Genomic DNA, 17,420 nt, shown 5'->3' with positions numbered 1-17,420 from the left:
TTTTTTTAAAGATGTTAGTGTAAGACCTCCCCAGTTTCTGTGTTTTTCACTTTTTTTGTGTGTTTGGTACATACTTTGATGACTAAAGCAGACCGCATGCTCTCAATCTCAAGGGCCCTTTACATGGATTCACATAGATAGATAAGCTTCCATTTTGTCTCCTGCTTCCCAAATCCATGGCTCTGGACTATTCTGTTTTTCCCTGTCACAGACAGTATAATTGCTATTAGATTGATCCAGCTCACTTCCGGTTGCTGCAAGGTACCATGATCCTTCGATTTCTGTTACCTTCCAGTTAATTATTCATTGCTTTATATTCTGCTTGAATATTTTTAGAACAAATGATTGTTATCATTAAATACAAGCATATGTAGAAAGTTTGCCAAATACCAAAAATTAATGAAGAAAATTAAAACTCATTCTGTCACCCCCTAAAAATTCACTGTTTAAGTATTTTTGCAACCTTAAGGCATATGAGGATGATGTCCATTAAAAATGTATTTATGTGTCTGTTTTGTAGTGAGGAGTTAACAAGGCTTTGGAATCTCTGTCCTGATAATATGGAAGCTTGCAAATCAGAGACAAGGCAAGTTTAAAATGTTTCACATGAGGTACTGCTTTTCTCAAATGTTAAGTGAATGAAATTAATTTGTTATGGTTGATTTTAGCATAGCAGAGTATGGCTTCCCACCATGAAACACCTAGAAGTGTGGATAAAATACCTTTAGAAAACACAGGAAAATACAAATTCACAAAAGAAGAGGGTTAGGGAACCAAAAACCAAAGTATGAGCCAATATGGGTGTTTCTAGCTGGAAAGCTTGCAGATGCATCCCACTTTGGGGAGCCAGGGAGCTTGGGTTTTAAGAGCCATGAAGGACAGAAGGTAGGGCCTTTGGCCTGCAGAGTTGTTACTGAGTTTCCTTTGAATAAAGCTGAGGCCCTTGAAGCACTGCACTAAACATAAAAGAGCAGACTGGGGAGGAGGGACGTGCTCACTGGGCCAGGAAATAAGCTTGTCCATTTCTAACTGGGGTGTGGGTGAAAAGAAAAACAGTCCACCTGGAGAAACAATAACCACAGGTCTGCTGTCATGCAGTCCTCCAGTTTGAATTTATACCGCCGGCCATATAAAGGAACGCCCTAGCTGAGGGGGTGAATTCAGATGTCTCAGTCTGATGTTACAAAGCTTTCTGGAGGTCATGCCTTCAACCTAAGCCACGCAAGGATCCTACAGATAAAAGTCTGAAGATACTCAAGCATCTGAACTTAAAACATTCAAGAAAACAATGTACCATGAGAAAGAATCAGCAGGTAGAACAAACAAAACAACAGAAGTTAGACAACCACTTCAGATAATGAAACCATCCGGTAAATACAGATTAAAATAAGTGTGTTTAAGATAGTTAAAGATATAAAAGAAGGAATTGAAACTTAAAAAGGAACAGGACACTCTCAGGAGCAAATAAATTTGAAAAAAACAATAATTCTAGCAATAAAAAAATAATAGTCATTGAAATTTTAAGATTTAATAGGCATGTTAAATATTAGACTAGACACAGGTGGAAATAGGAATTAATGAATAAGAAATCACCAGGAAGGCAGTAAAAGGGATCAAGAGTTAGAAAATATGAAAGAGTGAGATCAAGAACAACAGAATGAGGAAATAAAGTGAGAGACAGTAACAAGATAATGACTGAGAATTCTTCAGAACTGGAAATGGGCCTAAATTCTTAGGTTCAAGAAATACAGGTTTTAAGCAGGATAAACAGAATAAATCCATTATCTCTACACTTTGTTGTAAAGTCACCAGAGAGAAAAAGCAGACTACCTGTAAAAAAGCAAAATTAGACTGACAGCTGACTTTAAGAATAAAAGAAACCAGAAAATTGGAATGACACCTTCACAGTATTAAAGTATCAACCCAAATTTCTATAACAAGTTAAACAGTGGATCAATCAGGAGTGATTAAGACATAAAGTTACTTTCAGATTAAAACCATAAGAATTTGTTATCAACAGTTCTTTTTTTTTTTTTTTAAGACTTTTTTTTTTTTTAATTTATTTGATAGACAGAGATCACAAGTAGGCAGAAAGGCAGGCAGAGAGAGAGAGGAAGGGAAGCAGGCTCCCTGCCGAGCAGAGAGCCCGAAGCGGGGCTCCATCCCAGAACCCTGGTATCATGACCTGAGCCAAAGGCAGAGGCTTTAACCCACTGAGCCACCCAGGCACCCCGTTATCAACAGTTCTTAATAAAAAAGCTGTCAAAGAAATTGACCCAGGAAAACACTGAGTAAATTGCAAGAAGCATTGCTGTTCAAAGACATTGGTAAACATGAATAAATCTCATCAAGAACTTGCTGTATAAAGGCAGTAATAATTCCTAGTTGAGGTTTATTTTAAAAGGTAGAACTAAATATTTGATAAAAGTAACATGATACAAGGAATGATCAGAATTAAAGAATGTTACATATGAAGATAGAGATAATGAATAACTCAACTTCTATTAAGCATGCTTGCTAAGTATGTAAAAGAAATAGAATATATAACTTTCAGATGAGAACAAAAGGAAGTAAGAAAACTCAAGCAATCAAATAAAAATAGGCAAGGAGAAAGGCGCACATAAGAAACAAGTGATGGAACTTAGGCATAAAACAATATAGTTAAAAGAAATTCAGGTACAACAATAAAGGAAAATGGACTTTCTAGTTCAAAGAAGTTGGTATTCTATTTTAAAAGCCCATCTAGAGTCTGCTTCTCTCTCTGACCTCCTTGCTCATGCTCTCTCTCTCTCTCAAATAAATAAAATCTTTAAAAAAAAAAGAAGCCCATCTGTATGTTATTTATAAGAAACACCTTAAGGATATGGAAAGGCTGAAACTAAAAAAAAAAAAAAAAGTGATATAGGAAGAATAGTTATATTGATATCAGACAGAAGAGTCTTAAAGGCAGAAAGCATTATTAAAAATACAATCAATGCAGAAAGATACAAGAAAAATGCATCAGAAATAAATATTCTAAGCCTTGTTTCTAAAAAATATAGTTTCAAGAAACTGACAGAATTAGAATGAGAAATTAACCAATCCATCATCCTGACACTTCATTTTGACACTTCTGCAAAATGTTTTACTAGAATTTTGACACTCAGTACTTTCAGTATTTAGTAAGTTTGCTCAAAAAAACTTAGGATTTAACAAGATGATTAACAGACTTCAGTCTTACAGAAAACAGAAATGCATTTTTTTTTTAAATGATTTTATTTATTTGACAGCAAGAGAGAGAACACAAGCAGGGGGAGTGGGAGAGGGAGAAGCAGGCTTCCCCCTGAGCAGGGAGCCCGATGCAGCGCTCAATCCAGGACCCTGGGATCATGACCTAAGCCAAAGGCAGACGCTTAACTGAGCCACCTAGGCACTCCCAGAAATGCGTTTAAATTATACGTGAGTAACAAAATGTATTTTAAAAGCTTTCAGATACTTCTAATTAACGCCAGAATCAAATAAATCATATGGGGCGCCTAGATGGCTCAGTCGGTAAAGCGTTTGCCTTTGGCTCAGGTCATAATCCTGGGATCCTGGGATTGAACCCCACATCGGATGCTCTGCTCGGTGGGGAGCCTGCTTCCCCCTCTCTCTCTGCCTGCCTCTCTGCCTACTTGTGATCTCTCTCTGCCAAAGAAATAAATAAATTCTTTTAAAAAATAAAAAGAATCATTTCCAGTGATGCTGGTGGGAGCCTAAATTGGTACTGCCACTTTGGAAAACAATTTGGCAGTAACTAGAAATTAAAGATGCGCATACCATACATCCTGACAATTCCACTCCTGGGTTGGTTGATCTTAAAGTAGTTCTTTTAAAACTACAGGTTGAGAATTGCTGATTTGTGAAGTCAGTTTATTAGTTGCTACTGACATTCTTTTTAGTGAAACAGAAAATGCATTTTTGTGAAACATTAGTTTTACTTACATATTATGATACACATATTTGCATTTATGTGTGTGTTTTGGGTTGTAATATGAAGTTAATTCCTTACTGTGGGTTGTAGGGGAAGTTTGAAGACCATAGTGTCTAAAGAAACTAGTTCACCTGCACAAATGAGACTGGTATCAGAATGTTCATTTAGCAATGTCATAGCAAAAATGGGGGAACCACCTCAATATCAAAGGGAGAATGGATAATGTGTGATATGTTTGTGTAGGGGACTGCTGTACATCAGGCATCAGAATGAGGTTGAGGACTATTGCATCAGATAGACATGCTTCAGAAAAATCAGGGCTAGAAGTTTGAAAAGCTTCAAAACAGTATACACTCAATTTAAAAAAAAAAAACACAAAAATACTAAGTGATAAATATCAGATTCTGAAGTGTGGCCACCTCTGGGGAAAGAGAATGAGATCAGAGAGGGGAGTTGTATTTGTAATGTTTATAAAACACTACATAAATACTGGTAGATTTTTTTATTTGTATACATTTTTATTTGTATATATTTTAATTGTATATATATATTTGTAGTTATTTTTATATATTTGTATTTGTAAAACACAAACATATATATGGCAGTGCCTGGGAGGTTCGTTCTGTTTTTAGTCTTGATTGCTCGTGGTATAGTTGACCCTCAAACAGGGGTTAGGGTGCCAACCCCCACATAGTAAAAAATGCATAACTTTTGATTCCCCCAAAACTTCAGTAGCCTACTGTTGATTGGAAACCTTACTCGTAACATATACACATGATATATTGATATACAAAGTATGAATACATTTTGTATGTTATATGTATTATATACTGCATTCTTACAGTAAGGGAAGCTGGAGAAAAAAAATACTAAAATATTAAGGACGAAAAAATACATTTAGAGTACTGTATTTATTTTTTAAAAATCCACAAATAAGTGGACCCACACAGTTCACACTGGTTGGGATTTTAGTGTCACCTTGCTTTGTCTAGTGTGATACATAAGAGTGGTGGTAAACTCCAGAGAAACCTTCCAGCCCTCTTAATGTTTACCAATTAGAGAGTGTGTTATTATAATGAAAGTTCTAAGATTGGGTGCTTGAGCTTTCCTTACAGAGCCCATTTTTCTAGTTTTTAGTCAAAGATGTCTTATAATCAGACCCTTGGGTCTTATTTGCTTGACTATCAAAATCTTATTTCTAAAACCAAATTCCGGAAAGATGCAATTAAAAACCAACCATGCTATCATGGGAATAACCTAAAATAAGCTCACAGTTAAATAAATCTCAGTGTGGCCTGGGTGTTAGTGTAGTTTTTATTAATTCTGGCTTAAAGAAAAAAAAGTGCTTGAATACGGACACTGGATGTGACATTTTTCTCCTTGCTGGGGAAATTCAAATGCTTTGAAAGCCCCAGCTGCCCCTGTGACCAAGTAATATTATAGGATAGAGCCCAGTGACTGTTGGTGAGACATTACATGGAGTATAGTATATGACATGATGCAGGACCACACTGACTATTGTCCTCTTTGAGAAGTTCCGTTCTGAGTCATTTACCTCCTTAAAAATCGGAGTTCCTAAGTAATGTAACTAACTCAAGTGTGGGTAATATTAGAATCTTTCATTGCCATTATTTTAGGAGTATTTATTATTAAGAACAAACACATATGATCCTCACTAGTTGTTTTTTTAACACTCAGGGAATACATGCCAACTTTGGAGGAATTTTTTGAAGAAGCCATTGAACAGGCAGACCCTGAGAACATGGTTGAAAATGAATACAAGTAAGTAGTATTTATTATGAGCTAACATTCTACAATATTTTTTTAGGAATTGTGTACATTAGAACACTAATCAAGGGAGACCATTGACAGGTTAGTACTTTTCCTCTTAGGTGAATTTACGTACCAGGTTCACGTAGGTACACATTCCTGATTTCAGTGGCCATGCCCACTGACCAGCATGACAGAATCACACTTGTTTTGAAAATTAAGAACAATCCCCTTGGGCCTCCACCTTCCCTCTAATGATCCTCTTTTCCACTTCCAGTCAGTGCCTCCTGAAACATGTTGATAACCATTGCCTTCATTTCCTCACCTCCCATTCCCTTGTCAGCTCACTGCCACTGGGTAGTCTCCCTGTCCCTCCACTGAAGTAGCAGTTGTCAAGGTCATAGCATCTTTTTTCCAACCTCCCAGCATTTCCCACTTTTCTCTCCTTCCATAATGTATTCTCGTTACACCCATTAAACTACACTCCTGCCTCACTGCGTCTCCGCTGGCTCCCCTTCCACTCTGCCTAACTCCCAGATTTTGGAGTAACCTTAGGGCTCAGTCTCAGGTTTTTCATCTAATCTAGGCAACACCACACAACCGTTTTTAAAGATTTTTTTTTTTTAAGATTTTTATTTATTTACTTAGAGAGTGTACAAGCAAGGGGAGGGGCAAAGGGAGAGACTCTCAAGCAGACTCCATGGTGAGGGTGGAGCCCTACGTGGGGCTTGATCTCACAACCCTGAGATCATGACCTGAACAGAAACCAAGAGCTGGGCACTCAACTAACTGAGCTACCCATGTACCCCAGCCCCATGGCTATTTCTTTTCTTTATTTGAGAGAATGAGCACAAGCAGAGAGAAAGAAGCAGGCTCCCTGCTGAGCTGGGATCATGACCTTAGCCAAAGGCAGATGCTTAACTGATTGAACCACCCAGGTTCCCCAGCCCCATGGTTTTAAATAGGCATTGTGGTGTCCTATTTTAAGGGCAAGGGCTTTGTCAGATTGCCTGGGTTCTAATCCAGGACACTTCTGTCACTCACTGGCTAGACTACTAGGGCAACCGTAATCCCTTTCTGCTTGTTTTCTCATTGCTACATAGTAATAATACCCATTTCATGGGGTTATTCTGAGGATTAAATAAGATGATTCACTTTGAACCACACAGGACATGTAGTTAGCACACAGTAAATAGAGTGCTGTGACTAGCGTGACCTTGTGACTAGTTACGAGTTAGTTACTATGATCTCTTAATGAAGGATGCTCTGGTCAGTTCTCCAGCATGAGAATTGTGATCTTTAAACTCAGAAAGTCTGGTCTCCTGCTTAAACTGTTTCAGTGACTGCCTGGATGAAACCCAAACTCCTTACTGAAGCCTAAAAGACCTCAGTCTGGCTGCTGCCAGCTTCCAGCCACATTTCCTTTATTCACTTTCTCTCTGCTCTCGCTACACCAGCCAGGTTTCTGTTCTTCAACTCAAGAAGGTCGTTCCACTCGGACCTTGGCATTTGCTATTATGTTTACTTGAAACTTCTGCCCAGGCTGTTCCTGTGGTATGGGCTCACTTCATCTCTCCTCTGCCCTTAGGCAGTTTTCCCTGGCCCAGAAGCTCCTCCTTACCTGAAATTTTCATTTCTTATGTTCTCATCCTTACCACTGTGTGAAATTCTTATACCTTGTGTTTATCAATACCAGTGACACTTGCCAGTACATTTACACATTCACGGTCTGTCAGCGACTCCCTGAGCACTTACCATATTTACCTGTATGGTAGAAACTGCCCGTATCTCCATTTTACAGTTAAACAAAGTGAGGCAGAGAGTGAATCATGTGTTGAAGTTCTCATCTAGTAAATGCCAGAGCCAGGAAATCACTCTGGCCTCAAGGCCCTGCTTCTGACTGCAAGATTATAGTGTCTCAAGTGTTCAGGGTACCCATAAAGTCTGAGTGTTGTTGAGTGAATGAAGGTTAGATAGTTCTCCACAAACCTTGTTTTCAGAACCTGAGTGTTATGCATTCCTAAAGTGTAAGAAAGTTTGTATGTATAACTGGTGGGGAATTTTGAAAGTGCTTAAAAAGACTGAAACTGCTTAAATGGAAAGTTGTCAGAGAGATAGGCTGGTTAACTGATCAGGCAAAGCCTTATACCATGACATTAAGTTGGCAAGACCACAGTGTAAGAGTAGTTTTGCAAGTTTAGCACTTGTTAAAATTAGACGCTCATTTGTAAGAGAGGACTAAATAAACCAGGTTGCTACCCTTAAGAACTTAGGGGGATCTTCACAATTTGTGCTCTGGATTCTTCTGCAGCGTGGCTGGTTCTGGAACATTATTTTTAGCATTTGTGAGGTTTCCGTTCTCCCTGTGCGGCACCTGCTGCTGTGCTTCATTCGGGAACAGTTCGTGGACTCTGTCATCACTGTTCACTGGGGTGGCCATTCATGTTTCCCCCTTTTTGTTTTGGAACCATTTTTATTCATTGAGTTTGGTATTAATAAGCAAATTAAAATGAGATGTTTATATAAACGGAAAATGACATATTGAATATGGTCAGAAGTCAATGTTGAACTTATAAAATACTCTGAAATTCACACCTGCAGATGGCATTGCAGTATATCAACTCACTGAATATAGTAAACCTATTTTTTCCGAATATAGTAAACCTATTTTTTCCGAAGAGGTAGATGATAACTGTCCTGCACACAGAACCTCATTACTATATGCATACCAGCTTTTTATATTAAGTAAAATGTATATAAACTTTTCAGATGTGTTTGCTGCATAAGAACCTGCCTCATCAGATTCTGATTTCTAGTGTTCATTTTTAAGTGTACTGTACCCTTCAAGGTTCTTTAGGAATAAGATCAGAATAAAGAGAATGGTGCCTTTAGCTACTTAACCTAATTTACTGTGTGACATTCTATATTCTAACTGGAAGGCATATAGAAATAAAAGAAACCATAAATTACAAGACTGACATTTCTTTTCCTAGGGCTGTGAACAATTCAAATTATGGTTGGAGAGCCCTGAGACTATTAGCACGGAGAAGCCCTCACTTCTTCCAGCCTACCAACCAGCAATTTAAAAGTTTGCCAGAGTATCTCGAAAACATGGTAATAAAGCTAGCAAAGGAATTACCAGTAAGTAATATCCATCCGCGTTTTCATAGTCTTTAGTTATCTTACTTAAAAGTACTATTGCTAAGAAGCTGAATTTACAGTTCATCGTATGGAAAAAAAAAATCACCTGCAAACCTTCATATTTAAGAATAAGGAAAAATGCATTTCGGTGTACATTTATAGGAAGTACATAAATTGATAAATTTTTTATAAAGCATGTAATTTAATTTTAAAGCTCACAGTATTTTGGTTAAACAGTTATCTCACCTGTAAACTCAGATGTGAATTTCTCCTGTCTGCCAGTGTGTTGTCTTTATCAAACAGGATCTATTATGGGTAGCAGTAGGCACCTTGACCTTTCTACTCTGTTCTCTTTTCCAATACAATTTTCTCATTGCATTACTACAATATGGTAAAACTATCCTGCAAAATTCCTTGATAATTTTTAAGGACCTGGTTGCTTCCCTAGTTTTCTCTAGTCCATTATTACTGTACACTGGATGTTTGCAAATCATCTTTGATCTTCCCATACTCCTTAGTGGCTCCCTTTTTCCCAGGTGTGGGGGAAGAGGAGTCTTTCCTATCCACTCCTTCTCCAGGTTAACACCATCCCACATTCGTGATCCTTACCAGAATTTCACATGTAACATGCTCAAGGATAAAGTTCTGGGCCCTGTATGTGGAATCTTCAGCCACTCATGTCTAAACCAGTAGTATCCCCAGTTATTTTACAAGTTGGCATTCTTTTAAACTTTCTTCTTCCTCATTTTAGCCTCCTTCTGAAGAAATAAAAACAGGTGAGGATGAAGATGAGGAAGATAATGATGCTTTACTGAAGGAAAATGAAAGTAAGAATTGAATTTTCTTGGCTATTTTACAAAATTGGAAAAGATTGGGGTTCTTTGTTGAGAGGTACGTTATTTGATCTACTTCTCAACTTCTACCATTTATCTCAGCTGTTTCTTATATGAGGAATTTTAAACATAGCTTGACAACTTCTAAAATATTACACTTTATGCAATAAAATTTAGAAGTGATGGGAAGGGCAGTATTTACATTTGAAGGTGACTCACCTGTTAATGGAGGGGGGCAGCTGCTTTTCGGGGGAGGCCTTCATTATTAAAATAAAGGCAGCAGCTTCCATTTTAAAAGTATAGCTACCTAGTGATCATGTCTGTTAGAACAATATTTACCCCATGGAAAATACAGAAAGGGATTATTCTGCTTCTAAAATCAAGCTTATGAAAGGTGATTAATATTTCAGTGGCCCTGTATCTTCCCAGTTCTGTTGTATATTTTGAACCGTACATGTCCTCACACTTTGTACATAATTCACGTCTCCTGTGTTTCCTAGGCCCTGATGTTCGACGAGACAAGCCTGTAACAGGGGAACAAATAGAGGTGTTTGCCAGTAAACTGGGCGAACAATGGAAGATCCTGGCTCCCTACTTGGAAATGAAAGACTCGGAAATTAGACAAATTGAGTGTGACAGCGAAGACATGAAGATGAGAGCTAAGCAGCTACTGGTGGCCTGGCAAGATCAGGAGGGAGTACATGCAACACCTGAGAATCTGATGAACGCCCTGAATAAGTCCGGATTAAGCGACCTTGCAGAAAGTCTAACTAATGACAATGAGACAAATAGTTAGCGTCTTTCTTTCTTTCTTTTTTTTATTAAAACTGTGATAAGATTTTGTTACCAAGCAGCATTTGATAAGAGGTCCAATGGTTTTGGTAAACAATAAACATTTTTATAACAGTTGTTGTACAGTTGCCTGGTGCTCCAAGAATAACAGAATGTGGATTGGCTCTTGATAACTGACCTCAGGGTTTTAGGAGAAGGGAATAGGCTGGGAAAGTGGACTAAATAAAGTGACTTCAAGGTCACATATTTTTGTTAAAATATAATGAAGTCACTAAGCAATCTTTAGGGAGCATGGTGTTTCCTAAGATACACCATGCCAACTGCGTTTCCTACATGCCATTAGTAGTTACAAAATGTAACTTGCTCTTCTGGAAATCCCACAATGACTTTCTGAAACCATATGACTGCTCTAGTCTTATTTATGCTTTAAAGCAGAGGATCAGCAAACAATAGCCCATTTCCCACTTATTTTTACAAGTAAAATTTTATCAGCACACAACTCTGCTGACCTAAGTACAGCTCCTTTTATGCTACAACAGCGGAAGTTAGTTATGTCAAAGATCTGGTCTGCAAGACGAAATATTTACTATCCACCCCACCCACTACAGAAAATGTTTGCCAGCCCCCAACTTTAGAAGAAATAGGGTGAAGTCTAAAAAATCCTAAGTCCTTAAAATAGGGATGATAACTCCCGGGACTGATGTGAAGTTTGAGATGTAGGTGAAAGCAATCTATAAATAGCAAAGCACTATGTAATAATGGCTGGAAACAGTACCATCTACTTTTCTTGTTCCCACTTAAGTGTAATTACCTTGTAGGGCTCTAACATTAGGGCATTATTGTTTTGTATCCTGAAAGCCTACTAAGTGGATATTATACCATAAATGTTCTCACTTGGGCGTAACCTCACTGGCTAGGCCAACAGTGATACACCACAGCTCTAATAGCAGAAGGGCCTCAGTGCTCTTGGCACAGCATAGAAGGCACACTCAGGAATCGACATTTTCTCAACCACTTTCCCTTCTCAACTTATATGCAAGGCTGGACACTAAAACAGCCTTATTTAAAGATATAAAATTTAAAACACAGTATAAGTCCAATTTCTTAAAAAAAAAATCTTTGGAATAATGCTTATTTGGATCAAATAAAATGAAATCAATTTTTATAAGGAATTACAATTTTAAAATTTTAATTCCATTCAAGGCATATACTTTGTTCTAAACCTACCTCATCTACCAACTACAGCATCCTGCAAATCAGAAACTAGAATTCTAATTGCTAAATTTATGTCCTCAGAATTGTTCAGACCAAGTAAGACTGAATAAGAAATGCAGAGTCAACAAGCATCATAACAATATCTAAGAATCATTACACTTCTTAGGGTCTCCTCCTCCCCATTCTAATCTGCACTCTCCACCAAGGCAAAGGGAATAATGATTACCAGTAACTACCATTTAGCGGAAGAAGCTACATACAAATAAATTTCCCCGAAATCCTTATTTTATCCCCTAGCATTCTCCGATATTATCACATTGTTCAAAGTTGAGAGGAAAATGGCCACTATTCTCTAGGAATCTAATAGTTAACCAGTGCTATGCTCTGCAGAGCATGAAGACAGCATAAATATAAGCCTAAGATTTCATGATAATCCCCGAACTTCATTTTATATACCTCACTCAAAATCAGAGACAAATAGCTAATTTCCTATCCTCTGTCTAGCAATCAAGGCCCTTGAAACAAAGGTGAGGAACTAATTAATTAGAATGTATTAAAATGTAAGAAACCTACCACACTGAAATATCACTTACTCTTGGCACTTTCACCATCACTTTAAAAATCATTGCTGTTATTCAATTCTGAGATAAGACATTAAGATTTTGGGACTACACGAGAGTAAAGACATCAACTGAGCCAAAGAAAAGAGACCAATAAACATCGTTGCATTCAGCATCCAAAGAACTCCATTAATTTTACAACTTTATATTTCTTTTAAACAACATAATGTGAGAAGGCAGAAGAGAACATTTTTAAATGGGTGCCTAACAGCAGAGTAAAACTAACCACGTGCAGCAACTGCTTGCTATTAAATATACCTAAACAAGCCAAGCTCCAACACTCAGACAAAAGACTTGAGGTCAGAAGCTGTTAGTCCCTCTTTTTTTTTTTTTTATTAAATATCCTCATTTTCTAAAAATAAGCAACCAGAGCTTGTCAACGTTTTTTAAGGTTGATTACTACAAAACCATTGCGAAGTTAAATATACAAACCATAGTACATCAGAGAGACACAATAATGAATGTATAATCAAATGTACTATTACTGATCACAATTTATTTTAAAGTCATGAAAAGCCAGCAACAGTCAGGCTGGACAAATACTTGATTGTACCCATGTTTCCATGGGATGTGGGCAGCAGCACTGAGTAACACAATGAGAGCAACACTTACTTCCTTTCCACCTTCCTGGCAAAATTTTTGTTAGATAAGGCAAAGGATGGGCAGCTATGAATCACTGGTGGTTTGAACCATGCAAGAACAACAACAACAAAAAGAGTAATAGGTGTGCAATAAACATCTGATTGCTGAATCCTGGGCTGAAAAGGCAGGGGGAAAAATTTATCACAGAAGGTAATGGCTGAAAGGCATTTCAAATCAATTTTTAAAGATTAATGCAAGAAATAAGCTTTTTAAAAATGTCTTCCTGCAACCTCTGCACAGGGCAACACAGTCCCAAAGGCAATTTTCTTTTTTCTGTAATTTTTTTAGGTTGATCAGAGTGGTCTGCTTCACCCTCTTTTGTTCCACATGAGAGGGGAAACACATACCACCACCTAAATATCTTCCTCTACAGCTCTGGATTATAGAAATGATCAACAAATAACATTTATTTCACACCTAAACATAAATAGCTAAAATGAAGATTACTACTGTTCACTTTCCTCTTCCATTATTTCAACTCTGCGAGGCCCATAGAGTAAAACATATGCTATGTGCCAGTCTCCACCACCAGAAAGCCGTAAGATATCCTCTGGTGTCACGATGCTGACCTTATCATCATCAAACTTAATCCATTCATCTAAAGAGCAAGAGAAGAAAATGAAATTAATATTTTATTACATGGTTTTCTCAGTTCCATTCCAAAAAAGGTACTGAGTAATTTTATTATGCACAGCAGTATTCCATCTGCCATACTAATAGTTTTCAAAGTGTGATCCAGATGCGACTCAGGTTTTCAAAACCATTTCAAGGGTACCATGAAGGTCACAATTTTTTTTTATCACCACTAAAGCATTATTTGCCTTTATCCCCTCATTCTTTCAAGTGTGCTTTGGAATTTTCCAGAAGAAACAGGATGTGTGATAAAGCAAGAGACTAAATGCAGAAACAGGAGGATCCAGCTGTCTCCTAATAAGCCAGACAAAGCAGGCCTACAAAAACAAATCAATACTATTTCTTGCTGTTTTTTTGTTTTTGGAAAATACTGTTATCTTTGTTACTTATGTGGTATATAATGGGTTTATTACTGCCAGTTTCCAATGAGTTAATTTCTGAATTTTAATTTCTATTATAGTAAATATTAAAGAGAATCCTCAAACAAAAGCTCTTTGTGGACCTCAACAATTAAGAATGTAAAGAGGTTCTGACACTAAAAAGTTTGAAAACCTCTGTGCTATAAAATTTGTACTAAACTGCTAAAATAATTAAAAATTGGGGAAACAAAACAAAACAAAACAAACCAGAAACAAAAAGCACAATCCTTACCTTGTTTCCTTTTCACCCATGATACATAATGGCCAGAAGAGCTAGACCTTCCCTGATGTGTTAACACTGCTTGTAAGTCATAGTATCCACAATTATTGGAGCCAATGTCTAAAGAAAGATGTAAATCCCACAATATTAGACAATGAAGAGATGTGCTTTCTCCAGCTAGGTAGCAAGCAAGAAGTCTGAAGGTTAGCCTATTATTAGAATTCAGTAAGATACTACAGTTCAAAGTTAAGGATTTATGGAAGATATTTTAAGAAGTATGGTATTCACAGAACTATAAAGACTGATTTTTACTGCATGTCTAATTTAAGGTAACATATTTTAAGAAATCTTTCTTTTTAAAAAAAGCATGATATCAAAAAAAATAGGTAAGTTTGTCAAGACAGTAATTTTACCTTAAACACACAAATACACACACATAGAGTAACTCAATTGAAATGATTTTTTTCCACTTACCATCAGCAAAAGAAAAAGGCTCATATTTAACTTCTTTCTGGGGACTACTCTTTTTGTCACTCTGAGGGGAAAAAATTTAATTTTAAATCATGACACTGGAAATAAAATTTGTATTCTCAATAAGTATTCATTTCCACAAATATTTACTGGCGACAATGCAAAACACTACCTTATAAAATTACTAAAACGATATAACTATAGTTAAAACTATAAACCCAAAGGAGCTACACTTAAACAATATACAGTCTTGTATGCACAGTAACAGACCCTCTGATTCTAGGACAAACTATGAGCTGCTAAACCTATAGCATACCAGTGAATATAGCAATACAGATAAACAGCTCTCTAGGGTAGGAAAGAAAAACCCAACTTTATATTTTTACCAAAATACTATCACAAACCACACAGGATTTAAAAAAAAAAAAAAAGGTACTACAATGAAACAAAAGTCAAATCACTGCAAAAAACGTTAAACCTACTAAGACATGGCCAACTGCTTAAATGAACTGAGTATTGAAAGAGACAGAGTTTACTATTTTAGACAAAGATTTTTGGTGGGAATTCCCTGCCTCAACCCAGTTCAGTGTAATATAAAAATATTAAACTTATCTAGGCATATGGGCACAAAGTTATTAAAAACTATAATGATGATGAACACAATGCAAGTAGGTTAAAGATAGCTGGAGTGACAAGTTAAAGGCTCCTACAACAAAAAAATGGCAATTAAGTCAATGAAGACAACCATTCCTTTTTGTCTTAAAATTTCACACCTAAGGCAACCACAGAAAAAGGTATACAAAGAAAAGTATTTTTTTTAAAAATTGAAGATAAGTCAAATTAGATTTCTTTTTTTTTTTTAAGATTTTATTTATTTATTTGACAGACAGAGATCACAAGTGGTAGAGGCAGGCAGAGAGAGGAGGAGGAAGCAGGCTCCCCGCTGAGCAGAGAGCCCGATGCGGGGCTCGAACCCAGGAGCCTGGGATCATGACCGGAGCCGAAGGCAGAGGCTTTAACCCACTGAGCCACCCAGGCGTCCCTCAAATTAGATTTCTATTACATGTTCAAGTAAACCTACAAGGCAATAGGGAGAAGTGAAAAACAGAGGAGAAAGCAAAATATAACAGATTTAACAAATCAAGTTATATTAATTAAATGTAAATGGTCTAAATATACAAATAAAAGATATAACAGTATATTAAAAAACATGACCAACTCTATGCGGTCTATAAGAAACTCTTCAAATATAATAATATAGGCAAAGTTAAAGTAAAAGAATACAGAAAGACATCATGTAAACATTAACAGAAACAAAGCAGCACTGACAATAGTAATATCAGAAAAGTAAACTTCAGAATAAAGAAAATTACCAAGGACAGAGAGGGACATTGCATAATATAAAAAGGTCACTCCACCAAGAATACTTAGCAATCTTAAAGATGTATGCACCAAATAACAGAACTACAAACATGCAAAAGCAAAAGCTGACAGAGCTGAATGGAGAAACACACAAAAGTCACAATTTAAGCTTCCTCACTCATCTCATAAAAACTAACAGAACAACTAGACAGAAAAACAGCATCGTTATAGAACATGCAAGACCACCATCAACCAACTGGATCTAATCAACATCTATAGAAAATTCATTCCATTCAACAACAGTAGAATACAATTTCCCCCCCGCAAGTACCCATGGAACATATACCAAGATAGATCACATCCTAAGCCATTAAGCAAACTTGAACAAATTTAAAGGAATTTAAATCACACAAGTGCTTTCTCTCACAATGAAATCAAACTAGAAGCAGTAACAGCAAGATAATAGATAAATTTCCAAATATTTGGAAACTAAACCAGACACTTATGAATAATACAAGGTCGAAGAGAAGTCTCAAGGGAGATTTTTTAAAAATACAAGGCGCAGAGAGGTGCCTGGGTGGCTCAGCTGGGTAAGCAGCACAGGTCCTAATCCATGCCCCACATAGGGCGCCCTGATCCGGGAAGTCTGCTTCTTCCTCTACGTCAGCCCCACCCCAGCCCCTACTCATGCTCTCTCTCATTCTTGTGCTCTCTCTAATAAATCAGTAAAACCCTAAAAAAAAAAAAAAAAAAAAAAAATACAAGGAACAGAATGAAAATGCAAATAAATGTTAACAATTTGTAGGACACAGTGAAAGCACTGCTGAGACAAACCTTATAGCACTAAATGAATACATTAGGGGAAAGTTTGAAGTAAAAAACCTAAGCTCTCACAATTTAAGAACCTAGAAAAAGGAAAATAAAATAAAACCCAAACAAGCAGAAGAGTAGAAATCATTAATACTACAGAAATACAGAGACAAATCCATTTAGCCAGTTCTTTGAAAAGATCATAAAACTGACAATCCTCTAACAAAATTGACAAAGGAAAAAGAAAAAAGACAAATTACTAGTATCAGGAATGAAACAGAGGACAGATATCATTACAGACCCTGTAGACATCAAAAATAAATAAATAGGGGGACGCCTGGGTGGCTCAGTTGGTTGGACGACTGCTTTTGGCTCAGGTCATGATCCCGGAGTCCCGGTATCGAGTCCCGCATTGGACTCCCAGCTCCACGGGGAGTCTACTTCTCCCTCTGACCTTCTCCTCGCTCATGCTCTCTCTCACTGTCTCTCTCTCAAATAAATAAATAAAATCTTTAAAATAAATAAATAAATAGGGCGCCT

General features: G+C 36.9%; 2 protein-coding genes across 3 annotated transcripts in view; one reads left to right on the top strand and one right to left on the bottom strand.

The window, feature by feature from the left end:
- Positions 1-10,605, top strand: part of THOC1 (THO complex 1) — a 53,289-nt gene extending 42,684 nt beyond the window's left edge. The window contains exons 17-21 of the mRNA XM_032859800.1: positions 521-586; positions 5,651-5,734; positions 8,716-8,863; positions 9,615-9,690; positions 10,197-10,605. Of these exons, the coding sequence (XP_032715691.1) occupies positions 521-586; positions 5,651-5,734; positions 8,716-8,863; positions 9,615-9,690; positions 10,197-10,492 (670 nt within the window). The 3' untranslated portion in view covers positions 10,493-10,605. The remainder of the gene's footprint in view (positions 1-520; positions 587-5,650; positions 5,735-8,715; positions 8,864-9,614; positions 9,691-10,196) is intronic.
- A 1,821-nt stretch (positions 10,606-12,426) lies between these two features.
- Positions 12,427-17,420, bottom strand: part of USP14 (ubiquitin specific peptidase 14) — a 44,184-nt gene continuing 39,190 nt past the window's right edge. For both annotated transcript variants that reach the window (XM_032859801.1, XM_032859802.1), the window contains 3 exons: positions 14,712-14,772; positions 14,250-14,357; positions 12,427-13,563 (listed from right to left, as the gene is read on the bottom strand). In XM_032859801.1, the coding sequence (XP_032715692.1) occupies positions 13,412-13,563; positions 14,250-14,357; positions 14,712-14,772 (321 nt within the window). In that variant the 3' untranslated portion in view covers positions 12,427-13,411. The remainder of the gene's footprint in view (positions 13,564-14,249; positions 14,358-14,711; positions 14,773-17,420) is intronic.

This window comes from Lontra canadensis, unplaced genomic scaffold (assembly GCF_010015895.1).
Source record: "Lontra canadensis isolate GAN:19392208 unplaced genomic scaffold, GSC_riverotter_1.0 scaffold17, whole genome shotgun sequence".
Classification (NCBI taxonomy): domain Eukaryota; kingdom Metazoa; phylum Chordata; class Mammalia; order Carnivora; family Mustelidae; genus Lontra; species Lontra canadensis.
Note: the sequence above shows the minus strand (reverse complement) of the source record. Positions and strands in the feature narration are given on the sequence as shown.